This window comes from Symphalangus syndactylus, chromosome 11, assembly GCF_028878055.3.
Source record: "Symphalangus syndactylus isolate Jambi chromosome 11, NHGRI_mSymSyn1-v2.1_pri, whole genome shotgun sequence".
Classification (NCBI taxonomy): domain Eukaryota; kingdom Metazoa; phylum Chordata; class Mammalia; order Primates; family Hylobatidae; genus Symphalangus; species Symphalangus syndactylus.
In genome coordinates this window covers 50,494,880-50,522,219 of record NC_072433.2, presented here as the reverse complement: position 1 = coordinate 50,522,219, position 27,340 = coordinate 50,494,880, and the positions used below count along the sequence as shown (strand labels likewise).

Sequence of the window (27,340 nt, the reverse complement as noted above, 5' to 3'; positions counted from 1 at the left end):
GGGACAGGCAGGTGAGTTTGGCTCTAGGAGGGCAGCATGAGGGGTCCCCGTGGTGATGGGAATATTCTTCCACTTGACTGGATCGATGTCAGTATTCTGGCTGTGATGTTGCATGACAGTTTAACAAGACGTTACCCTTAGGGGACAATGGTGAAGGGCATAATGCAGGATCTCTCCCTGTTATTTCTTACAACACTGTGTGAATCTACAATTACAAACTTATAATTTTAAGGACCTAAACCTCTCTTAAAGCTATATAAAGTAATTGTGAGATTTACTTTTCTTCTGTCATTTAAAAATGCTTCATGAGAAGACCCTTGCACAGTTGAGTCTGACTGACTTGGTAGAGATGACTGTCTGAAGACAGTGGGAGTACACACATACATCTTGGTCCCATATTTCATATATTCGTTTACAACTTCAACCCAAACTACTTCCCCAAGAGGACAAGAGCTTTTACCTTGGCTCCATATAACTGAGTTCTTCATTAGAAACTCTGGCGATGTCCGCGCTGTGACTCTGGTCATCTCACACTGCAGCACACAGTTTTCCAGCATAGTCTTACCACGGTGAACAACTGGGATGAAAACACACGCTGACTGTTTTAAGAAGTAATGTGCCTTTTCCAATGTTAGAGATAGCCTGGCGCTGACATTAGCTATGGTCTAAATATTTCTCAATGGCTACCATTTAAATTTTCTTACCTAATTTACAAATTCATAAAATATAAAACTGACTATTTTGAGTTATTTTCTACAATCTAAAAGCAACATTCTTTAAAAAGAATGACTTGACCTCAGATACAAAAGCACTTTCCATTACCAGAAAACAAGAAAAGTATCAGAGAGCAATTTTTCTGAGTATCTCGGAAGAAAAAAACCTTGATTCAAGAAAGGGGATACAAAGATTCCAGCAAACAAATCCCACGTGAAGATAACTTCCATCTAGTGCTACCTTGAATACACAGAACACAGACCACAACACTGGTAAGTTTTAAAAGAAAAAAATCACTACACAGAAAAGAAACTAATATTAAACAAGTTATAATGAATAGGCTATTTTTCACTTCAGGGTTAAGATTGCTAAGTCGTCACACTAGGTACATAAAAAAATAATTTTTTGGGCCGCATGCAGTGGCTCACACCTGTAATCTCAGCACTTTGAGAGGCCAAGGGGGGTGGATCACTCAAGGTCAGGAGTTCAAGACCAACCTAGCCAACATGGTGAAACCCTGTCTCTACTAAAAAATACAAAAATTAGCCAGGTGTGGTGGCGGGCACCTGTAATCCCAGCTACTTGGGAGGCTGAGGCAGGGGAATCACTTGAACCTGAAAGGCAGAACTTGCAGTGAGCCGAGATCACTCCACTGTACTCCAGCCTGGGCAACAAAGCGAGACCTCTGCCTCCCGGGTTCAAGCGATTCTCCTGCCTCAGCCTCCTGAGTAGCTGGGATTACAGGCGCCTGCCATCATGCCCGGCTAATTTTTGTATTTTTTAGTAGAGACGGGGTTTCATCATGTTGGCCAGGCTGGTCTCGAACTCCTGACCTCAGGTGATCTACACGCCTAGGCTTCCCAAAGTGCTGGGATTACAAGCATAAGCCACTGCGCCCAGCCTAAATGAATTTTTTTTTTTTTTTTTTGAGACAGAGTCTCGCTCTGTTACCTGGGCTGGAGTGCAGTGGTGCAATCTCGGCTCACTGCAACCTCTGCTTCCTGGATTCAAGGGGATTCTCCTGCCTCAGCCTCCCGAGTAGATGGGATCACAGGCATGTAGCACTACACCCGGCTAATTTTTGTATTTTTAGTAGAGACGGGGTTCTACCATGTTCACCAGGCTGGTTTCAAACTCCTAACCTCAGGTGATCCACCCTCCTCGGCCTCCCAAAATGCTGAGATTGCAGGCATGAGCCACCACACCCAGCCTCATAAATAAATAATCAGACTTCCATACACACGCATATCCCAGAGATATTGCAGGTTGAGTTCCAAACCACCACAACAAAGGAAATATCACAATTAAAGTGAGTCACACAATTTTTTTGGTTTCCCAGTGCATACAAAGTTATGTTTATGGGAGTCTGTGGAGGGTGGATGGCTTGAGGCCAGGAGTCTGAGACCAGCCTGGGCAACACGGCAAGACCCCATCTCTAAAAAATAACAAAAATTAGCCAGATGTGGTGGCACACGCCTGTAGTCCCAGCTACTTGGCTGGGCAGAATTGCTTGAGCCCAGGAGTTTGAGGCTACAGTGAGCTGTGATCATGCTATTGCACTCTAGCCTAGATGAGTGAGACTGTCTCTAAAAACAAAAAATAAATAAAACTTATGTTTATACAAATGAGCATATGAGTTTATACTAATGAGTACTATGTTTATAATGCATCTTTTAAGTGTACGAAAGCATTATGTTTTTTAACAATGTATACATCTTAATTTAAAATACTTTATTTTGCTAAAACATGCTAACAATCCTCTGAGCCTTCAGCAAGACATAATTTTTTTTTGCTGGTGGAAGGTCACCTCAATGTTGATGGCTGCTTACTGATCAGAATGGTGTTTGCTGAAGGTTAAGGAGGCTGTGGCAATTTTAAAAAATAAGATAACAATGAAGTTTGCCACATTGATTGACTCTTCGTTTCATAAAAGGATTTCTCTGTAGCATGTGATCTTGTTTGATAGCACTTTACCCACAGTAGAAGGTTTTTCAAAATTGGAGTCGATCCCATCAAAATCTGCCTCTGCTTTACCAAGTTTACATAATATTCTAAATCATTTGTTGTCATCCAACCATGTTCACAGCATCCTCCCCAGGAGATTCCATCTCAAGAAACCACCTTCTTCGCTCATCCGTAAGAAGCAACTCCTAATCTGTTCGAATTTTGTTATAAGATGGTAGCAATTCAGTCACGTCTTGAGGTTCTCCTTGCTATCATCAGGCTCTACTTCTCTTGCTATTTCCACCACATCTGCAGTTACTTCCTCCATTCGAGTCTTGAACCCCTCAATCATCCATGACGGCTGGAATCAACTTCTCCAGAATCCCTGTTAATGTTGAGATTTTAACCTCCTCCCATGAATCATAAATGTTCTTAGTGACATCTAGAATGATGACTCCTTCCCAGAAAGTCTTCAATTGACTTTGCCCAGACCCATCACTATCAATAGCTCGTATAGCCTTATGAAGTGTATTTCTTAAATAGTAAGACTTGAAAGTTGAAATTACTCCTTCATCCGTGGGCTGCAGAATGGATGTTATTAGCAGGCATGAAAACAACATTAATCTCCCGATACACCTCCATCATAGCTCTCAGATGACCAGGTACATTGTCAATAAGCAATCGTATTTTTAAAGGAATCTTTTTTTTCAGCAGTAAATCTCAATAATGGGCCTAAAATATTCAGTAAACCACGGTATAAACAGATGTGCTACCATTCAGGCTTTGTTGTTCCATTTCTAGGGCACAGGCAGAGTAGATATGCCGTAATTCTTAAGTGCTCTAGGATTTTCAGAATGGTAAATGAGCACTGGCTTCAACTTAAAGTCACCAGTTACATTTGCTCCGAATGAGAGAGTCAGCTGTCCTTTGAAGCTGTGAAGCCAAGCACTGACTTCTCTCTAGCTATGAAAAGTACACAGAATTTATAAAATATTTTTAATATGTGTGACACAGTGACATCCAGGTTTTGTGAAATTCTCTGATATGGTAGATGAATAAGAGAACGCATTTCCCCTAGGGGCAGTCAGAGCTAATGACCCTATCAGTAAAGATCTCTATACATGTGAATAACCAATCAGCCACATGCAGAAGGCATACTTTCCTTGTTGTTGTTGTTGTTGTTGCTGCTGTTGTTTTTGTTTTGTTTTTGAGACAGAGTTTCATTCTTGTTGCCCAGGCTGGAATGCAATGGCGTGATATCCACTCACTGCAACCTCCACCTCCTAGGTTCAAGTGATTCTCCTGCCTCAGTCTCCCGAGCAGCTGGGATTACAGGCGCCCACCACCATGCCCAGCTAATTTTTTGTATTTGCAGTAGAGATGGGGTTTCATCACATTGGCCGCACTGGTCTCAAACTCCTGACTTCAGGTGATCCACTCACCTTGGCTTCCTAAAGTGCTGGGATTACAGGAGTGAGCCACCATGCCCAGCCAAAAGGCATACTTTCTAACTACTACATTCGGTATGCAATAGAAAATGAAAACACACAGACACAATCTCACACAGAAACATAAGGGAATCAGTTAAAATACTCAGACAGTACCTCTGTACAGATCACATAGCTCACAGAGCACGATACCATAGTCCTGGAATGTTTGTCACTAAGCCAAGACGAAGACCATCACACTACCAACAGAAGTCAGCCTCTTATTTCACACTGATTATGAAGAAGTACAGGAGTGTCAACTACAGTGAAGAAAGTCAACAGAAGGAGCTGAGACAGGACATCCTCAAGCAAATGTCTTTTTCATCACAGCAGCCTAACAGCCTTATGCATCCAAGGATGGTTCAACTACTTTGCCCAAATAATAATTAAGCAGCCAACCATGCTAACCCTTCCCTAAAATAAATTATCTAGTATCAGTCACTGATACCCCTACTCAGGCAGCATGTTTTATCCATTTCACAAAGATTCCCTGTGGACTAATAATAAAGAGAGAACCTCGTGTGACTGTTCTTTATCAGAAAAAAAAAGTTAAGAAAAAGGCAAAATGAATTTTTAAATCTTTCATCAAAAAACAAAAACTCACATTTTCAATGTGACAAATATAACTTATACTTGCAAATTTGGAACAGTAAAATTCAATATAAGAATTGTATTTCTTATAAAGTTTATTATAAGCAATAAACAGTTCAGAAAAAAATGAACATGGAATAATTATGGGCACTCACGTAAAAGAAGACAGACTTTTTTGTAATTCTCAGATAGTCTTCAAAAGAAATCAGAGCAACTGAATTGTTACATGCTTCAGAAGTTTACAAACAATTATGTGTTTATATATAATGTAAAAGCCCATGGATGCCATGAATCATTTTTTTTTTTTTTTTTTTGAGAGGGAGTCTCACTCTGTTGCCCAGGCTGGAGTGCAGTGGCATAATCTCAGCTCACTGCAACCTCTGCCTCCCAGGTTCAAGTGAATCTTTAATTCAGTTGCAATTCTTTCAAAACCGTCTAAGACCAGAAGGTGAATTAAACCATTTTAAGCACTTTGACATGTGATTTCACTAGGAGCTGATACAGGGTTATAGTAAGAGTAAACGCATACCAAGTACTGCTGGTCAGGGTCCTCAGAGCGCAGCAGATGAAGGGCCCACGAGGCTCTGCTCATCAGCAGTCTTCTGGATCAGGGTCTTCTACAGGTAGATCTGGCTGATCTTGAATCAATGTGGATACCAAATTCATTATGGAATCCACCTGTAACACGCGAGACACAAGAAACCCACTGAGGTGAAACCATTGACATATAAAGCCACTGTCAAAAGTGTTCCAGTCATAAAATTACAATACAGTATCAACAAGATAGTCCTTTTTTTGGTTAGAAAGTCGATACACATGTATGTCATACACACATATACAGACAAAAGTCTGGAAAGATATGCACAAAATGTTAATTAACAGTGGTTATTCTCTATCTGGTGGAATTGTAAATGTTTTATAATTCTTTATACATCTCCAATTTTCTAATTTATATAATGAATAAGTTACTTGTAAATTTTCTTTAATATTGAATTACCCTCCCTTCCCATCTCAGGTATCTAGGTCCAAAGTCTAAAATTGTAACGCTGTTTCCCTAAAATAGCACGTAGATATTCTCTTACCTGGTCTTGAGAGACAAAGTCCAGAAACAACTGATGCTCTTTCTAGACTCATAGTCAAAATACTCAAAGAGTGGGTGAAAATGTTTTAATTTCAAGACTGTTAAAATATTTTTGTAAGTGTCAACTGGTATCTTCAAAAGTCTGGTGAATTCCTTTGAAACTGCACTGCTGGTAGCAATACTACGAAAAGAAAAACGGAAGTCTTAATGAATAAAATTAACTTTCTATATACACAAATAGAACTGGTTCCATAAGAATTAGAAATTTTTCATTACACATTAAGGGAAATGGGTCAAGTGACTGATACCACCAGAAGACTATAACAACCTCCTTTCAAGGGGATAAAAATGCTTATCTAAACACAAACATAAATTCATCTATTATTTTTCTGTTGATACAAAACTAGATACAGTTTCCAACTCATGAACAGATGGTATAGCTGGAGTTAACATGACTGTCTAGAATTTGATGACATTTCTAAAGGGAAGTATTTTAAGTGGTAGTTTTGTTCCCAGGGGGCAGCCAACGAGTATTGTATATTCACAATGAAAACAAGTAGGAAAAAAATCCATGCAAAACCAGCAATTCGACACAATAGAAAAATATATAAACTATTTCCTCTGCATCAGATTTTGGTGATTAAGGAAAAGCAGGCTGACTGACTTTTAGGTAGTGGTTAGTAAAAGCTCTGTAGATATTGAGGCATATTGGGACATTTGTTATGACCTCTTTAGAGGTTGTTATTTCTAATTATTTTGTCTATTTTTACTTTAAAATTCACTTGGGGGGAAAGACATAGATACATCATTTAGTTTTTTTTATTTAAAATTTTTTAATTTTTAATTTTATTTTTTATTAGAGATGGGGTCTTGCTAGGTTGCCCAGGCTGTTCTCAAACTCCTGGGCTCAAGCGATTCTCCCAACTCAGCCTCCTGAATAGCTGGGACTACAGGTGCAAGCCACCACACCTGGCACATCATTTAATTTTCTCTCACACTTAGCATTCCGTATCTGGACTTGTTTTCAGTTCACACACACACAAACCCAAAAATGACCAAAAGAAAAAGGGTAATACGAAGGGGAAAAAAAGAAGAAATTTTCTTGATGCACGTAAACCACTGGAAGGGAGATAGAAAGGGGGAAGATTACATGAGGTAAAATTCTGAAGAATATGGGCGGGGGAGGCGGGTCTGGCTTAACCCGAGTCCAGAGCAATGGCGAATGGGGCAGGAAGGGAACTGCTGGGGAGGGTAACAGGATCAGAGCTGCCCACAGTGCCCACTAGAGGACGCCATAGGTCTAGGACAGAACAGCTGAGGCGGCTTCAAGTTGGAAACAGTACCGTTGATATGTTCTTTGATGGAATCAAAATCAAAGCTCAAAATAGAAAAGATATTTAAACCAATTTAATTCTGCACTTTAAATACGTATACGCCCCTCATTTTTCACCATGTACTCTTTCGTAGGAAAACACCTTTTATGGAAATAAATACTGGCTGACAAAGTTTCCTTACCAGTTTAAGAACAAACTCATCACACAAACTCATTTCATACTCAATACAGCAAGCTTGTCCAACTCACAGCCCACAGGCAGCCCAGGATGGCTTTGAATGCAGCCCAACACAAATTTGTAAACTTTCTTAAAACATTATGAGTTTTTTGCGATTTTTTTTTAAGCTCATCACCTATTGCTAGTGTTTGTGTATTTTATGTGTGGCCCAAGAAAATGCTTCTTCCAATGCCGCCAAGGGAAGCCAAAAGACTGGATGCTCCTGATACACAGAAAGGGATCCAAATTGGAGAGACTGGTCCCTGAAGACTGCCTATGGTCCATAGGTACGACAATTTCATTAACATACACATTCAAGTAATTGGTCACCACTTTCTGCCCCTAGTAGTGCTAAGCATGACAATCTTAATGCACAATTAAAACAAGAAAAATGCCAGCAGTTCAAAAAACAATTGAGAAACAAAAGCAAATCTGGGGCAAAAATGTCTTTATGAGGATTTTCATAAAAATGTAACTTACTGTTCAAGGCTGAGCTTATTGAATATCTCTGCTGTTGTTTCTTGAACTTTATCAACATAGTCCACATGATCAGGGTAACATTTCATGGCAAGATTAATGAGAGAAACTTGTGAAGACATAATATCCTCTGAAGGCATGTCTTGTCTAGACTGGAATGTTTAGAAAACCATACAATTTATTTTAAACAATGGTAAAAGGAAGGCAGAGAAGTTTCAAAGTTTTCAGAACTTAGGAGAAAAACTATACAAACCTGTATCACTGTAGCCACCTGCTGTGAAAACATATCAAAAAGTTTAATATCTGCTGGGATTCCAGGTCCATCTTCACAGTGAGCAAATAAAGCTAATCTAAAAAAACCCCCAAAACCCTTTATTTTAAAAGATACAGGGTTTGGGTAGTGAGATCACGGATGACATCTTATTCTTTATTGCTTTTCTATATTTTGTATGAGCCCAAAATGTTTTTAAGTCGATCATTCCCTCAATGCTTTGAGACAGTCTCCCTCTCTCACCCAGGCTGGAGTGCAGTCATGCACTCTCCACTCAATGAAACCTCCACCTGCTGGGCTCAAGCTATCCTCCCACCTCAGCCTCCTGAGTAGCTGGGGCTAACAGCTTGTGCCACCACGCCCAGGTAATTTTTGTGTTTTCTGTAGTGATGGGGTTTTGTCATGTTGCCCAGGGTGGTATTGACCTGGACTCAAGCAAGCCTCCCTCCTTGGCCTCCCAAAGTGCTGGGATTACAGATGTGAGCCACTGCACCCGGCCTCCTCAATTCATTTTTTTATTATTGTACTTTAAGTTTTAGAGTACATGTGCACAACGTGCAGGTTAGTTACATATGTATACATGTGCCATGTTGGTGTGCTGCACCCATCATCAACTCATCATTTAACATTAGGTATATCTCCTAATGCTGTCCCTCCCTCCTACCCCCACTCCACCACTCATAGGTGGGAATTGAACAATGAGAACACATGGACACAGGAAGGGGAACATTCATTTTTAACTAAACAGTTTTGCCAATGAAACCTTTTTCCATCAGCATTCTTTTTTTTTTTTTTGAGATGGAGTCTCGCTCTGTCACCCAGGCTGGAGTGCAGTGGCGTGATCGTGGCTCACTGCAAGCTCCACCTCCTGGGTTCACGCCATTCTCCTGCCTCAGCCTCCCAAGTAGCTGGGACTACAGGCGCCCACCACCACGTCCGGCTAATTTTTTGTATTTTTAGTAGAGACGGGGTTTCACCGTGATAGCCAGGATGGTCTCGATCTCCTGACCTCGTGAACTGCCTATCTTGACCTCCCAAAGTGCTGGGATTACAGACGTGAGCCACCATGCCCGGTCTTTTCATCAGCATTCTTATTTCATACCATACTAAGTAGATTTTCAACAAAATAATTCTCTCAAAGTCTTTTTTATTTTTTTAAATTTATTATTATTATTATACTTTAAGTTTTAGGGTACATGTGCACAATGTGAAGGTTTGTTACATATGTATCCATGTGCCATGTTGGTGTGCTGCACCCATTAACTCCTAATTTAGCATTATGTATAGCTCCTAATGCTGTCCCTCCCCCCTCCCCCCATCCCACAACAGTCCCCAGAGTGTGATGTTCCCCTTCCTGTGTCCATGTGTTCTCATTGTTCAATTCCCACCTATGAGTGAGAATATGCGGTGTTTGATTTTCTGTCTTTGTGATAGTTTACTGAGAATGATGGTTTCCAGTTTCATCCATGTCCCTACAAAGGACATGAACTCATCATTTTTTATGGCTTCATAGTATTCCATGGTGTATATGTGCCACGTTTTCTTAATCCAGTCTATCGTTGTTGGACATTTGGGTTGGTTACAAGTCTTTGCTATTGTGAATAGTGCCGCAATAAACATACGTGTGCATGTGTCTTTATAGCAGCATGATTTATGGTCCTTTGGGTGTATACCCAGTAATGAGAAGCATAATTAAGTAGATATGGACAGAAATGCATTAAAGTGACAAATGTATTCAACAACCATGATTTAAATAAATGATCTTTAAAAAATAAAAGTACATAGGCTATTTTAAGATACTGCATTTTTACTAAAGTTTGAAATACAACTAAGTCTAAAATACATAAAATTGACTTTTATTTCCCACATCTTAACTTACTCAAAATAATGTCTGTTTCATTATCATTATCTGTTTGTCAGAGTCACAACTATATCCACATTTTGTTATGCCCAGAAACATCACTACTGACAGAGACGGGTAAGTGACATTACAGGCAACACAGGAAAATCCAGTTACTAGCTTCCTTTAAGAGTGAGCCCAATAAATATGGAATTATTGCTGCCCAGCATTGAGCTGATAATTTGGAAAATTTTGTTATCTAAATTCTCAGACTTTAAAATGAACAACTTAGTTTTTTTAAAAAAACATACAAAAGGTATCTGCAGAAATAAATCTTCACTTAGGTTTCAGGTTTCATGACAATGCTTACAAGTAGTAGGACAGACATTATGTACTACTACACAACATGGCTGCAAAAAAGTCACCCACTGGCCAAGCACGGTGGCTCACATCTGTAATCTCAGCACTTTGGGAAGCTGAGGCAGGCAGATCATTTGAGCTCAGGAGTTTGAGACCAGCCTGGCCAACCTGGCAAAACCCCATCTCTACTAAAAATACAAAAATTAGCCGGGCATGGTGGGGCATGTCTGTAATCCCAGCTACTCCAGAGGCTGAGACACCAGAATCACTTGAACCCAGGGGTCGGAGGTTGCAGTGAGCCGAGATAGTGCCACTCTAGCTTGGGTGACAGAGTGAGATTCTGTCTGGGGAAAAAAAAAAAAAACTAAGAAAATAAAACTTAAAGTGGATGTACTAAACATATGTGATACTTAAAATTTTTTCTTTAAGAAAATGTGATGATAGAGGGATTACTTGAACATTTTCAATCATCTGTATCTTATGGCTAGTCTAAATCAAATGAGTTCCCACTGCAAGATACTTACATCATGGTAAAAAACAAATTTTGTTCTTCAATAGGATCTTTGGATTTGTATGATTTAAAAAATAAGTCTGTACAACATCTTTAAAGGTCAATTAAATACAGAGAATAAAGATATTCATTATTGTCATGTCTCTTGCACATTTAAGTTAAGCTTCTTTCTTGTCTAACCTAGGCAAGTACCTAGTACTCATACTCACAAAGCTAAATTATTTATAGTATAATTAAATTAAGATCATTGGTATGATAAAGATGTAACAGAAACAAATAATTGAAAAAAATGTTTAAAATTCATTATTCCCAAGTCAGAGCATTTATCCTCCAGTGTTGGAAGGTCTTACCTATCAATTAAAGCAATGATTATGTTTTTCACGTTGACACTCTGGTGTAACTCAGCACAGGCTCGAAGAAAAGGATTCAAAGTCTGGAGGTGAAATTCATCAGAGAAAACCTGCAAAACAAATGATCAGTACAAGTAAAAGTATTTCGCATAATATTCTGAACTCACATATGGTAAAGTTCACATCTGTGGGAAAAAAACACTGTAATCTTATACAACTAAATTCAAACACATTACTTCTGAAGCTCTCTACTAAACATAAGCTCAGACAGAAATATTCCAATAAACAAAGTGTGCCTACAATTAAACTAAAGCTACAGAGATCTAGAAAATCAGATTACTCATTCCTACATCTTGGAGGAAAACAAACCACATTGATACAAAGACCAAGTTATAAGTTAGAAACAGAAAATTCCTGTTTCTAAATTATTTTCAGAAGAAGCAAGATTACATGAACAAAAAGAAGCATTAAAAATGATTTTAATTTTTTATAGAAATGACATCTTGCTATGTTGCCCAGGCTGGTTTTGAACTCCTGGTCTCAAGAGATCCTCCCACCTTGAACTCCCAAAGTGCTGGGATTACAGGTGTGAGTCACCACACCCAGCAAGGAAAATTCTTTATTCAGGAAAGCTTATTTCCTATTCCATCAACATTTTTTCAAAACAATTAAATTTAATGAAAGATAAAATAGGCCCTTAAAAAATGAAATAAATGTTCCCACCTACCTGAATAACACACTCCATGAGATATTCTTGAGCCAAAGCATCCCTACAGTTTACAACTTGCTCCAATATGCCGGTCAAAACAATCTAAAAGAGAAAAATAAGAAACACATGTAAGGATTAAAACCTGTTTTCAAAATCTTAAGCTATTCCCATAGTAACACATTTGAACTACTAACTTGAACATCGTATTGAGATTTTTCTCACCAAGACTTCACTTCTAAACTTTAAAAGCTATTTTCTTTTTGAGATAAGGTCTTGTTCTGTTGCCCAGGCTGGGGTGCAGTGGCACACTCTCCACTCAATGCAATGTCCACCTCCTGGGCTCAAGCCATCCTCCCACCTCAAGCCTCCTGAGTAGCTGGGACTACAGGTACATTCCACCATGCCCAGCTAATTTTGGTAATTTTTGTAGAGATGGGGTCTCCCTATGTTGCCCACGCTTGTCTCAAACTCCTGGACTCAAGTGATCCATCTGCCTTGGCCTCTCAAAAGTAAGCTTTTTTCTCCATGGCTTGTGCTTTTTTGTGTATCCTCAGAAACCTTTGTGTAATCGTAGGTCACAAAGATTTCCTCTGTGTTTTCTAACAGTTTTAGGTTCTATATTTAGGTCTCTGATCGATTTTTGTGTTTTTTCTATATGGTATGAGGGATTGGTCAAGGTTCAGGGTTTTTTGCTTGTTTGCATATAAACATCCAATTGTTCCAGAATCACTTGCTGAAAAGGTTGCCTTTGTACTTTTATCAAAAATAACTGATCATAAATATCTGGGTCTATTATGGATTGTCTAGTCAGAGATCAGTAAACTGAGCTGCTGCTTGTTTTTACAAATAAAGTGTTTCTGGAACACAGCCGTGCCCATTCACTTCCATATTGTCTGTGGCTGCTTTTGCACCATTATCTGCAGTGTTAGTAGTTGTAGACTGGGGTGTTCAACCTTTTGGCTTGAAGAAGAATTAGAAGAAGAATTATCTTGGGCCACACATAAAATACACTAAGAATAGCTGCTGAGCTTTTTTAAAAAAAGCAAAAAATCTCATGTTTTAAAGTGTACAAACTTATGTTGGGCCATGTTCAAAGCTGTCCTGAGCCACAGGTTGGACAAGCTTGTTGTACAGCATATGTCTTGCAAAGCCAAAAAACATTTATTATCTGGTCCCTCACAGGTAAAGTTTGCCATTCCCTGTTTTATTCCCCTCCATTGATTTGTGTGTCTGTCCTTTTCACCAATACCACACAGGCTCTCACTGTGGCTTTAGAGTAAATCATGAATTCGGGTTGTTTGGGTCTCAACTTTGTTCTTCCTTTTCAAATTTGTTGCAGCTGCTCCAAGTTCTCTGTTTCTTCACATAAACTTTAGAATCAGCTTCTTAATTTCTACAAAAGTCTGCTGGGATTTTGACTGAGATTACATTGGATCTACAGATCATTTTTTAAAAAAGATGCTATCTTGACAATATTAAATCTTCCAATCCACAAACATTGCATATATATCTTTCTGTTAAATAAACAGACTTAAATAAAGTCTTCTTCAGTAAAAGCCATTTTAAGATTTTTTCAATGTAATATTATATAACAAAAATATTCTGATTTTAAAAATCAGATTTCAGTTTATCTCAGAACATAAGAAGAGGTAACAAAAATATACAAACCTGTTTGTAACGTTCCACATTTACACCTTCCAACTGACTGAGGCACACCAAATTTGTTCCCACTAAAATTCTCAGTTCTTGTCTTTCTCATTCTCTTTTTTCTCTATCTCAGCTACGTCCCTGATGCTGCATTTGCACCCAGAGCTTGTTCATTCCTGCAAAGTTGAGCAGTACAAAATCCATGGAATCACTGATATCTCCAGTTGTTTCTTCGCTGCAAAGAAACAGAAAAGCCTTTACACAGTATTTACAGGACCAACTTACTGCTATCCCTCTCCTTTGTGCATTTCCCACTTACCTCTGTAGTACACCAATGCTTTATAAAAAAAACCACTTTCAATTTCATTGGCTTAGTGTTAAATTTCAAAGGGAACAGAATCTAGGGAAAAAAGTACCTGGAGAAGACAGTATAAATTTAAAGGGCGAATTACTTTCCCCAACTCCCTATCCTGGGCCAAGTGGACTTGCTCTTATGGCAACTTCCTTAATTCAAAAAGGCTAGAAGGGTGGGCATGGTGGCTCATGTCTGTAATCCCAATGCTTTGGGAGGCCAAGGCAGGAAGATCGCTTTAGGCCAGGAGTTTAAAACTGGCCTAGGCAACATAATGAGACCCCATCCCTACAAACCAAAAACAAAAACAAACGGCTAAAAAATTAACACTTAGGGTGTACTGCTAACTACATCATTTTACTGTTGAATATTTTGTTTCTAATTGGAATGTAAGCTTTGTGAGGGAAGAGACCATGGATTTCCTGCTTTATTTTTCTACATCTCCTAGGATGGAGACCTCAGTAGCTTTCAAAAAATTTTATTGATTGCCTAATTCAATGCTCAAAATGGAAAGTCAAAATGTAATAAAGCAAATAACTTTATCAATTTCTCTACATTGTTAAATTTTTTATCTTTTCTGTACTGATTAAAAAAGAAATTGATGCAGATATATTAAAAAACATTGAATTGTACACCTTAGAAATAAATGAAAATATTAAAAAGAAAAAAACAAAATCTGTTGGGGCAAACTGAAAAAAGATTAAAAATTAAAGAAAGAAAATAAATAAACTTTTTTAAAAAAAGGAATGAAGTTCTTTAATCTGGGGACCTGTCGTGTGAACAGCTCACCCCACTGAAGACCACAGTTGGCTGCCCACCTGCCCCTGCTATGGGATAAAAGTACAGTAGACTTCGATTCTAGAATACTGATTACACAAGAGACAGGAGTGTCTCCGAATAGCTTTTATTTTTTCTTTTCTGGAGTTAATAGCTAACTTGTAACAGATAATTCAAATCACTTATATTCCAAGGTAACTAGCAGTCTATAAATTATAAAAACTAATAGACATTAAAGGAACAATTATGAAATCCAGCTGGCTCACACTTCATTATTTCATTACAAATTCAATTTCCAAATATAACCCCCTTTAAAAAGTTGTATTTTCAAGGAATATTTAATGTAGTGGAAAAATGCTCAATTACATGAAATAAAAAAAGCAGGTTCTAATAATCCAAAGATAAACTTTGCATAAGAGTACATCTTAGATCATACCACATATACTGAGGAGTTCTATATGACAAAGGAAATCTATATACAAATGCTACCTAAATGGCTGACTGGGTGGAAGAATTATTCATACTTACTATATTTCTGTACATGTTTCCACACTTTTATACATTCTGCAATGAAAGAAATATTCCAACAAAATCAAGAAAGAAAATCACTTACTCTGTTGGCTCTCCTTCATCAGGTAAGATATTTCTGGTACACTGAAGAAAGTAATTTTGAAGAAACAAACCCCTCAAGGGATGCTGCACACCAGGGCACATTTCTACCAAATCTTTCAAAATGTCCTTCCTGGACTGAGGAAATGACTTGACATATACAACTCCAACTGTGATCAAAAGGTAACTAGGAGAATTATGAAGAAATGCTGATTAGAAATAAAATATTCAAATCAAGAATTTGATTATTTCCAAACACATTGAACAAAACATTAAATAAACAAGACAGGAACCATGTTGTTTTCTCCTGCATGATAAGGAAAATATCTGATTTAAAATATAACCGCTGACTGACCTCTAAAAAAACTATATATATATTCACTCGCGCGCGCGCGCACACACACACACACACACACACAGAGACATATACTGTATATATACAAGATAGATATTACCTTTAACATATTAGGAAGAAAATAATTGTTATATTAATTTTTTTAACAGTCAAGACATTAAACAAAATAGCAAACATGTCCATTTTTTTCTGTTTCCAAAATTCTTCAAATATCTACATTATTTGAATCATCTCATTGGAAATGTCCCTAACACACTGCCAGAAAGCGGCCAGGAAGTAGTTTCTTCAACCTAACAGCTGGTTCCCTATTAAAATGTTACCGGGCCAAGCACGGTGGCTCACGCCTGTAATCCCAGCATTTTGTGAGGCCAAGGCGGGTGGATCACGAAGTCAAGAGATAGAGACCATCCTGGCCAACATGGTAAAGCCCCATCTCTACTAAAAATACAAAAATTAGCTGGGTGTGGTGGCGCATGCCTGTAGTCCCAGCTACTCAGCAGACTGAGGCAGTAGAATCGCGTGAACCCAGAAGGCAGAGGTTGCAGTGAGCCAAGATTGAGCCACTGCACTCCAGCCTGGCGACAGAGCAAGACTCTGTCTCAAAAAGAAAAAATGTTTCCAAGGGAACCTAGTAGAATGATTCTAAGAGGGAGCTTTGTGATCAGAATGATCAGCGTGCAAATACTGCCTATACTTTTTTTTTTTTTTTACACAGGGTATTGCTTTGTGGCCCAGGCTGGAGTGCAGTGGTGCTTTTTGCCCCCGCCACCGCGGCTTTTTTTTACCGCCCTGGCTTTTTGCTCCCTGCCGCCGCGACTTTTTGCTCCCCGCGTCGCGGCTTTTTGCCCCCATCGCCGCGACCTTTTGCGGCTTCTGGCCGCCGCCGCCTCCCGCCGCCGCCGCCGCCTCCCGCCGCCGCCGCCTCCCGCCTCCCGCCGCCGCCGCCTCCCGCCGCCGCCGCCTCCCGCCGCCTCCCGCCGCCGCCTCCCGCCGCCGCCTCCCGCCGCCGCCGCCTCCCGCCGCCTCCCGCCGCCGCCTCCCGCCGCCGCCGCCTCCCGCCGCCGCCGCCCGCCGCCGCCCGCCGCCCGCCGCCGCCCGCCGCCCGCCGCCGCCCGCCGCCGCCGCCCGCCGCCGCCGCCGCCCGCCGCCGCCTCTCGCCGCCGCCTCTCGCCGCCGCCTCTCGCCGCCGCCGCGGCTTTTTGCGGCTTTTTGCCCCCGCTGCCGCGGCTTTTTGCTACCCGCCGCCGCTGCTTTTTGCAGCCGCGGCTTTCTGCCGCTGCGGCTTTTTGCAGCTTTTTCCCCCGGCCGCCGCGGCTTTTTGCCCCAGCCTCGGCGGCTTTTCTCCCCCGGCCGCCGCGGCTTTTTCCCCCTGGTCCGCCGCGGCTTTTTGCCCCCGCCGCCGCGGCTTCTTACCGCCGCCGCCGCCTCTTGCCGCCGCCGCCGCCGCCTCTTGCCGCCGCCGCTGCTTTCTGCCCCCGCTGCCGCTGCTTTCTGCCGCCGCGGCTTTTTGCAGCTTTTTCCCCCGGTCGCCGCGGCTTTTCCCCCCCGGCCGCCGCAGCTTTTTCCCCCCCGGCCGCCGCAGCTTTTCCCCCCGCCGGCCGCCGCGGCTTTTTCCCCCCGGTCCGCCGCGGCTTTTTGCCTCTGCCGCCGCGGCTTTTTGCCCCTTCTTAAAACAGCGTGTGTTTTCATCCTAGTTGTTCACCGTGGTAAGACTACGCTGGAAAACTGTGTGCTGCAGTGTGAGACGATCAGAGTCACAGCGCGGACATCGCCAGAGTTTCTAATGAAGAACTCAGTTTATATGGAGCCAAGGTAAAAGCTCTTGTCCTCTTGGGGAAGTAGTTTGGGTTGAAGTTGTAAACGAATATATGAAATATGGGCCAAGATGTATGTGTGTACTCCCACTGTCTTCAGACAGTCATCTCTACCAAGTCAGTCAGACTCAACTGTGCAAGGGTCTTCTCATGAAGCATTTTCAAATGATAGAAGAAAAGTAAATCTCACAATTACTTTATATAGCTTTAAGAGAGGTTTAGGTCCTTAAAATTATAAGTTTGTAATTGTAGATTCACACAGTGTTGTAAGAAATAACAGGGAGAGATCCTGCATTATGCCCTTCACCAGTGTCCCCTAACGGTAACATCTCGTTTAACTGTCGTGCAACATCACAACCAGAATACTGACATCAATCCAGTCAAGTGGAAGAATATTCCCATCACCACAAGGACCCTCATGCTGCCTTCCTAGAGCCAAACTCACCTGCCTCTCCCACCAACCACCTCCTTAACTGCAGGCACACCTTAAGCTGTTTTTCACTTCTATTTATTTCATTTCACAAATGTAGAAATGGAATCACACAGTATGTGGCTTTTTGGGATTGGCTTTTCTCACTTACTGTGGTTCTGTGGAGCTTCACCTGGGTCGTTGTATGTACCAATAGCTTGCTCCTTTTTACTGTGGAGGAATAGTCCAATGTGTGGTTGTTCCACAGTTTGTTTAGTCACTTGTGGGAGGATGTCTAGATTGTCTCCAGTTTTTGCCTGTTGTCAGTAAAGCTGCTGTAAACATTCAGGTACAGGTTTTTGTGTGAACACATTTTTCATTTTTTAAGGAGTAAATGCCCACGGATGCAATTGTAGGTCATATGGTAGTTCCATGTTTAGTGTTTTTTTTTTTAAAGAAATCGCTAAAATGTTTTTCAGAGTAGTTGTACCATTTTACATTCCCACTAGCAATGTTTGAGTGGTCCAGTTTCTCCATGTCCTCAACAGCATTTGGTGTTTTGACTATTTCTTGTTTTCACCATTCTGGTTAAGTCTGTAGTGATATCTCATTGTGGTTTTAATTGTCATTTCCCTAGTTGTTAATGATGTCAAGCATTTTCTCATATGCTTATTTGCCACCCTTATATCCTCTTTAGTGAAATATCTGTGACTTTTGCCCCATTTTCTAATTGGATTGTTTGTTCTTCTTTACTGTAGAGGTTTGAGAGTTCTCTGTATATTCTAGATACTAGTCCGTTGTCAGGTATGTGGTTTGGAGACATTTTTTTGCCACTCTGTAGCTTGTCTTTTCACCTTCTTCATATGGGTTTTTATGGAGCAAAGTATTTAATTTTGATGAAGTCCAATGTATCAGTTTTTCCTTTTATGAGTCGAGGTTTTGGTGATAAGAACTGTTTGCCTAGCCATAGATCCCGATTTTCTCCTATGTTTAAAAAAAATTTTTATAGCTTTATATTTTACATAAGGTTGTGATCCATTTTCTACTTAATTTTGGTGTAAAGTGTGAGGTTTAGGTCACGGTTCAGTTCTTTTCCTATTCTGTTTCACTAATCTGTGTAGCCATCCCTCCACCAGTACCTGTAGCTATACATTAAGTCTTAACGTCAGGTAGAGTGATTTCTCCTACTTTTTTTTTTTCAAAATTGTTTTTGCTACTCTAGTTCCTTTGCTTTTCAATACAAATGTGAAAATAATTTTGTCTATATCCACAAAAGATCATGCTGAGATTTTGATAGGAACTTTAATAAACCCATATGTCAATTTGGGAAGGATTAACACCTTCCAGTCTTTGAACACAATGTATTTCTCCATTTACTTAAAATCTCTGATTTCCTTTTTTTGAGATAGGGTCTTGTTCTGTCACCCAGGCTGGAGTGCAGTGGCATGAACATGGCTCATGGCATAGCTTCAGTCTCCTGGGCTCAACTATCTTCCCACCTCTGCCTCTCAAGTAGCTGGGACCACAGGTGCATGCCACTACACTGAGCAAATGTTTTTTACTTTATTTTTTGTAGAGATGGGGTCTTGACATGTTGCCCAGGCTGTTCTCCAACTTCTAGGCTCAAACAGTCCTCCTGCTTCAGTCTCCCGAAGTGATGGGATTACAAGCATGAGCCACCACACCCAGCCAAATCTTTGTTTTCTTTCATCAGCATCATATACTCTTCAGCATACAAAGGTTGTATGTGTTTTGTTAGATTTGTACCTAATTATTTCACTTTTTTGAGTGATTGTGATACTTTTCATTTCAATGTCCATATGTTCATTGCTAGTATATAGAAATATAATTTATTTTTATATGTTTATCCTATATCCTATGACTTTGTTAAACTGTACTTATAGGAATGTTTTTGTAGATTCCTTGGGATTTCCTATATAGAGAGTATTGTTATCTGCAAATAAGGGCAGGTTCTCTTTTTTCTTTTCTAATCTTTATGCCTCTTTCCCCCCCTTGCCTTATTGCACTGGCTAGAATTTCTGGCACTATGAAAGCAGACCTCATTACCTTGGTTTTGATATTAGGGAGAATATGTTTAGTATTCCATCGAAAATAATAAGGTTGACCAGGTTTTTAGATATTCTTTATCAAGTTGAAGAACTTCTGCTCTATTTCTTTTTCTTTTTTTTTTTTTGAGAATTTTTATCATAAGTGGATGTTGACTACTTTTTTTCTGAGTTCCTTTCTCAGGAATAGGCTGACTTTTAATAATTTTTTCTGGATAGATTGATATGATCACATGATTTTTCTTATTGGAAAACAGAAAATGGCGGGTTACAATGGTTGATTTTCAAATTTTGAGCCAGCCTTGCCTCTGTGGCATAAACCCCACTTGGTCATGATATATAATTCTTTTTATATATTGCTGAATTATATTTGCTAATCTTTTGTTAGGAAATTTTGCATCTATATTCATGAATATTGGACTCTGGTTTTGGTTTTCTGTGCCACTGTCTTTGTTTGATTTTATCGATAATAATAGCTTCATAAAATGAATACAGAAGTGTTCCCTTCTCTTCTATTTTGTAGATGAGCTTGTGTAGAATTGCTGTTCATTCTTTGGATGTTTGATGGGTTTCTCCAATGCAATCACCTGGGCCTGGAGATTTCTCTTTCGGAATTTTTAAATTATGAATTCAATTTCATTAATAGTTAAAAGGGTATTCAAATGACCTATTTCATATTGAGTATATTTTGGTAGTTTGTGCTTTTTGTGGTATTGGACCACTACTTCTAAGTTGTCAGGTTTATATTTATAGAATTGTTTGTAGCATTTCCTTATTCTTCTGATATCTGCAGGGTGTATAGTAATGATCCCTGTTTCATATTTGATATTGGTAGTTTGTGTCTTCTCTCTTTTAAGAGCCAATTCTTTGTTTCATTGTTCTGTGTATTTTTTTCTTTTTGATAATTGTTCTGTTTTCAATTTCATTTATTTTAGTTCTTTTTTTAAATTTAATTTTAATGTTAATTTTTACTTTTTTATGTTCTTTTTACGATTTTGTTCCTTCTGCTTCTTTTGGGTTTATTTTACTCGTTTTGGGTTTTCCACCTGAGAGATTAGATGATTGATTTGAGACTTTTTCTCTTTTCTAATGTAAGCATTTAATGCTATAAACTTGTCTCTCAGCATTGTTCTAGCTGTTTTGTAAATTTTGATATTTTTTATTTTTATACTTTGATTCATGCAGAATTTAGAAGTGTGTTGTTTAGTTTCTAAATATTTGGAGTTTTACTATTACCTTTCTGTTGTTGATTTCCAGTTTCATTCCATTGTGGTCAAAAAACATACTATATGATTTTAATTCTTTTAAATTTCTAGAGGTTTCTTTTATGGCTCAAGATATGGTCTATCTTGATACATAATTGTGTGAGCAAATGAAAAGAAAGTGAGTCATTCTCACATTCTGTCTGCTGTCATTGCGTGGTATATTCTATACAATGTCAACTAGATCAAATTGGTTGGTCATGTTGAGTTCTTTTGTATTCTTTCTGATTTTTTTCTTCTGTCAATCGTTGAGAGAGGGCTGTTGAAACCTCTGATTATAACTGAATTTGTTTGTTTGCCTTTTCAGTACTATTAGTTTTTGCTTCACATATTTTGCAGTTCTGTTATTTGGTGTATGCTCTTTCAGGATTGCTATGTCTTTTTGGTGAGTCAGCATGTTTATGATTACTTTATGTCTGTCTCTGGTAATTTTTTTTGCTCAAAAGTCTACTTTGTCTGATATTAATATAGCCACACCTGCTTTCCTTTGATTATTGTTTCCATGATGTGTCTTTTTCTATTGTTTTAATTTCAACTTGCCTATATTCTGTTTGAAGTGAGTTGTAGACAACATACAGTTGAGTCATGTTTTTAATCCAATTTGGCAATCTTTGTCTTTTAATTGTATTTAGACCACTCACATTTAATTATTGATGTTAAGTCTTTAGTCTGCTATTTTATGTTTTCTGTTTGTTCTGCTTTTCATTTGTTGATTTGCTTTTTTTCTGCCATCCTGTGGATACCCGAACATTTTTCAGAATTGCATTTGTTTTTGAGAATATGTCTTTGTATAGCTTTTTTAGTGGTTGCTCTAGGTTGTATATATGATATGTACATAGCATCACAATTTACTGGTGTCACCATTTCAAGTAAAGTGTAGAAACCTTGCCTCCCTTTCTTATTCTTTACCATCTCCTTTTTATAATTGTCTTAAACTTTTCCTTTACATACATACACCTAGAACCGTATTAGACAATTTTATGATTTTTTATTCAAATGTCAAACATAATTTAGAGCACTCAAGAGAAGGAAAGCTTATTGTATTTACCTATATCTTTGCTTATTGAGTTTTTTTTCTTTTTGATGTTCCAGGATCCTCTCTTTTATCATTTCTTTTTTGTTTAGATAACTTCCTTTAGTCATTCTATGAAGATAGGTCTGCTGGTGACAAATTTTCTTCTTTTCCCTTCTTCTGAGAATATCTTGATTTCCTCTTCATTCCTGAAGAATATTTTCACTGGTTATAGGATTCTGGGTTGACAATGTTTTTCTTTTAGCCCTTGAACAATACTGTGTCTCTTTCATCTGGCATCCATGGTCTCTGATGCTGTCAATCACATTTTCTCTCCTATAGGTAAGGCATAAAATTTTCATTGATGCTTTCAGATTTTTGTTTTTAGCTTACACTAGTTTAATTATGATGTATTTTGGCATGGATTTCTTTGAGTTTATCCTGTTTGGGGTCTGCTCAGCTTCTTGAACCTGTAGGCTTGTTATCCAAATCCTGCCAAATTTGCAAGCTTTTAGTCATTATTTCTTCAGGTGTGTTTTTAGCCTCACCCTCTTTCTCTTCTCTTTCCAGAACTCTGATGACATGAATATTGGATCTTTCATTATGTTCCAGCAGAACTTTGGAGCTCTGTTTACTTTTCTTTTTCAGTATGTTTTCTCTGCTATTGGGTAAATTTTATTGTTCTATCTTCCAGTTCACTGATTCTTTCCTCTGTTGTTTTCATTCTGCTGTTGAGCACATCCACTGAGTTTCTATTTTCGTTACTGTGTTTTTCAGTTCTAAAATTTCCATTTGGTTTTTTATGTCATCTACTTCTTTGCTGAGACTTTCATTTTTCGTTGGCTTTATGTGCGTTCATAATTCCTTATTGAAGCATTTTTATCATGGCTGCTTTAAAATCACTGCCAGTTAATTCTATCATCTCTGACATCTTGGTTTTGGCATCTGTTGATTGTCTTACTGTTTTTGACATTTTCCTCATTCTTGGTATGACAAGGGATTTTCAAGTGAAAGTTGGATATTTTTGTATTGTGTTGTGAGACTCTGGATCTTCTGTTTTAACTTGGCTTCTCTGATACTACTACATGAAGGGACAGGATTCGGGGTAGATGGGCATCATCTTGTTACTGGTGGAGGTAGAAGTCATGGTTCCCACTTGGCCTCCATTGATACCCAAGTTGGGTGGAGGAGCTCCTCATTACTGCTATGTAGGGGTGGGAGGTCTAGCTTCCTACATGGTCTCCACTGGCACTGTGATATATGGGAGTGGTCTTGTTACCACTGGGCAATGGTGAAAGTCTGGAATCTCCACTAGGCCTGCTCTGACACTGCCCCAGTAGGGAGGGAGTGGTTGTCTTGGCACTGCCAGGTCGGAGTACAAGTCCAGGCTCCTCGTATAGTTTTCACTGACACTGCTGCAGGGAGGGCCTTGTAACTGTGGTTGGTGGGGATGAAAGTCCTGGCTCCTTGCTTGATCTTCTCTGGTACTGCCCCAGTCAAGGTGTGGTACCTGGTTACATCCTTGAGGGAGAAAAACTTTAGGTTTTTCTCTTGATCTTTGCTGGCATGGGTGAGATTTGGGCAGCTGTTTTATGCTGTGGTGTTTACCTGGAATAGAGCTATTATTATCTAAAAGTTTTCTGTCTTTCTAGGTTGCTTAGTCCTTTCATTAGAGCAGCTTTGTTTTAGGTGTATGTCTGTTGGTGTACTGGATTGCTGGCTTCTTCAGCTCCAAGTCTAGGGATTATGAAGCAAAAAGAAAGGAACTTCACCACTGTGTTGGTGTTGTTTCTTGGGTCCTGAGGTCCCTAGCAGGTCTGCCTTCTTCTCTCCACTTTTCTGTCTTATGCTTGTTTTATGTATAATGCCCACGGTTTTTGGTCATACCTAGCAGGAGGAATAGGGACATCTGCTCCATCATCCCAGGAGTGGCAGGCTCCTCAGTTACTTTTTAATTGACAAATTATCTGTACATTTTCATAACATATTTTGAATATGACTTTCATTTGCTACATGACTGCTGGTTTTAATTGTTCTCCTTTACAAATTTTATGTGATTCTTGATCATTTGATATTTAATTTTAACTATCTTGCTGTAGATATTTTTTAATGTAATCGCCCCTAAACCTTTTTTTTTACACACAACCCCAAATTGAAAATCTCTTAGAAGAAGGCCCAATTAGCACATTTTTAAAATCCTCTCTACAGAGAGTTAGATTGGTGTATACATATGGTTCGGGCATATGTACAGGGTTAAGTAATCATAAATGTTTTCTCATGGAATACTACTGCTACTAGAAAATTAACTGAACATACATGCAGTAGATGTGTCATCAATGGTTATAGCAACTCTTCTTCATCAATGCTGTTGTGTATTAAATTATTCCCAAATGGTTGCTGAAATAACTATAGAGGTTTGAGTGAATTATTTTTGTTTCCCAGAGTGCCTTGCATAGCATTAGGAAAGAAATTCTTATTACTTTTATGTTTTTTGGTGCCATGAGGTGTGAGAGAATAGTGTCATGTTTGATCCTTCTGGTTACTCTGTTTGAATGACATTTGTACTGGCTGCTAACGTTAACGTGTGTGGTAGGGAAAGCCATTGTTTCACTCATAGAAATGATTTTTAATTTGGGTGGGGTATTTTAAAACTGGCACGTTTTGGAAAATGTGGGGTCTTGTTTCTATCCTCAAATTACAATATTTTACTAAATTCAAATACTTTTCTCCAACTAATTGAGTATCTGAGAGAATGGTCATTTTGAATAAGTGCATCTTTTGACAAAATTGTTAAATGACCTTTCTTTGGCAGAATCAGAAATCATTTATCTAGAATGAAAAAGTAGAACAAGAGTTAACTGTTGGCACTTAGGCAAGTGTGTGTGTGTGTGTGTGTGTGTGGTTTTGAAAGTGATAAATTGTCAGCAACTTGCTAGAAATGGAACAAATGGAAATGTTGATTAAAAATGGCTGATAAAACTTATCTGTAAAATACTTTATCTTTGTGCTGTACATTTGTACTGTATTAAAGGCTAAGAAGTAATTATAATAAACTCTTATAGTCTTGCCTTTTAAAAACTGATTGTCATTTTCTCAAACTGTGACTCATAGGGTGCCCGTATAGAAATCTACCCTGGGAGTCAGTGCACCCTGAGTGACAATGGGATCCACCACTGCAAGGAAGGGATCTTCATTAAGGTGAGCATTGGCCAAAACACCCACTTTTCAATGGATAGAATGGCGTCACCTACAAATTATGCTTTATTAAATTGTTGGGTTCTATTTTCTGGTTTTGAAAAACATGAACAGTATACACCTTTCGATAATATCAGTAGTCAGTGATTGGAATCTCTTGTGATAATGCTTTGTTACCTATAGATCTGCAGAAATGACAGAGGAAAGCTGTGTCACTAAGGGCTCAAACTGTGCTACAACATGGAACTAAGCATAGCCTTTCCCCTTTATTTTTAGAATAGTGTGAATACAGAAGATTTTTAAAGCAGGAAATGCTGAAAACATTTGTTTTCATTGCCACAGGACTTCTTAGATGAACATTGTGACATTCCCAAGATATCCACGGTGAATCATATAATACATAATAATGAAGGTTATGGTGCTGTCTCGGTGAAACCTACAGTCTTCTCTGACCTGCAAGAAAATGCTAAAGATGGAACTGAGGTATGTTATATTTAGTAATTTTTAATATAAAAACCAGACATAATTTATTTCAGCATTAAATGCTGATTAAGGATCTGAGTCTTCCTCACTTCCTTCGAAAAGTTTGTTGGGATATGCTTGGGCATGGAGAGAGAGAAGGTTGATAAAGCCATAACATTATAGAATGTGAAAGAAACTTTCAAGGTCAACTAGTTCAACTGTCATTCAAAGTCTTGATGTGGTTTCTGTGTAGTTCCCTTCTTATCATACTTAGCTTTCAATGAGGGTGGATGTGTGATATCAACGGTGTCTGTGTCTGACAGAATAGCCTTTAGCCATTATCACATTTGCAGATTTCTGGGCAGCCATATTTCCAGTGTTTACTTTCCATGGGTTAATGGAAGTTGTAAGCTGCTTCTTAAAAGTTTTAGGCTGGATGTGGTGGCTCCTGCCTGTAATCCCAGCACTTTGGGAGGCTGAGGTGGGAAGATTGCTTGGGGCTAGAAGTTTGAGACCAGCTAGAGCAACATAGCAAGACCTCATCTATAAAAAATTTTAGAAATTAGGAAGGCATGGTGGCACACATCTGTGGTTCCAGCTACTCAGGAGGTAGAAGTAGGAGGATTGCTTGAACCCACAAGTTAAAAGGCTGCAGTGAACTATGATTGCACCACTGCACTCCAGCTTGGGTGACAAAGTGAGGCCCTGTCTCTTAAAATAAAAAAAAAAATCACAGGCTGGGCACGGTGGCTCACGCCTGTAATCCCAGCACTTTGGGAGACTGAGGCAGGAGAATCGCTTGAACCCAAGAGGTGGAGATTATGGTGAGCCGAGATCACGCTATTGCACTCCACCCTGGGCAACAAGAGCGACATTCCATCTAAAAAAAAAAAAAGCCATTAGGATCACATTTAAAATCTTATTATGTGGTGGTTTTCTCTCCTCTCCTTTCCTCCTTTCCCCTCCCCTCTGTTCTCTTCTATTCTCTTTTTTTTTTTTTTTTGAGACATAGTCTTGCTCTATCACCCAGGCTGGAGTGCAATGGTGTGACCTTGGCTCACCGCAGCCTCCGCCTCCTGGGTTCAGGTGATTCTCCTGCCTCAGCTCCTGAGTAGCTGGAACTACATGTGCGTGCTGCCACACCCGGCTATTTTTATTTTTTTTTGTATTTTTAGTAGGGATGGGGTTTCACCATGTTAGCCAGGATGGTCTCGATCTCCTGACCTCATGACTCCCCTGCCTCGGCCTGCCAAAGTGTTACGATTACAGATGTGAACCACCGCTCCTGGCCTGGTTTTGTTTTACATAAGCCTCTTCCTTTGTTGAAACCATAAGATCTTCCTCACAGTGGAGAATCCTGAAAGCTCCCAGCAGCCAGCAATGAATGAAAGGTGTGGGCAGGGCTGCCAGCAGGGCGGGGCCTGGTGAACTACGTGCCTAGGCTCCCACATCACAATGGGGGCGGGGGCGCGTGGAAGGGACTCTGGGCCTGATT

The 27,340-nt window shown here is 39.4% G+C and overlaps 1 protein-coding gene and 1 pseudogene across 1 annotated transcript; one reads left to right on the top strand and one right to left on the bottom strand.

Annotated features, from left to right (window-relative positions):
- Nucleotides 1-3,543: 3,543 nt before the first annotated feature.
- On the bottom strand, nucleotides 3,544-15,713 carry LOC129492632 (vacuolar protein sorting-associated protein 35-like; annotated as a pseudogene).
- A 3,749-nt stretch (nucleotides 15,714-19,462) lies between these two features.
- LOC134731824 (SHC SH2 domain-binding protein 1-like) lies at nucleotides 19,463-27,230 on the top strand. Its single transcript, XM_063612767.1, has 4 exons — nucleotides 19,463-19,588; nucleotides 25,300-25,386; nucleotides 25,726-25,866; nucleotides 27,021-27,230. The coding sequence occupies exons 1-4, from the start codon at nucleotides 19,520-19,522 to the stop codon at nucleotides 27,021-27,023; spliced, it is 300 nt and encodes a 99-aa protein (XP_063468837.1). The 5' UTR covers nucleotides 19,463-19,519; the 3' UTR covers nucleotides 27,024-27,230.
- Nucleotides 27,231-27,340: the final 110 nt, after the last annotated feature.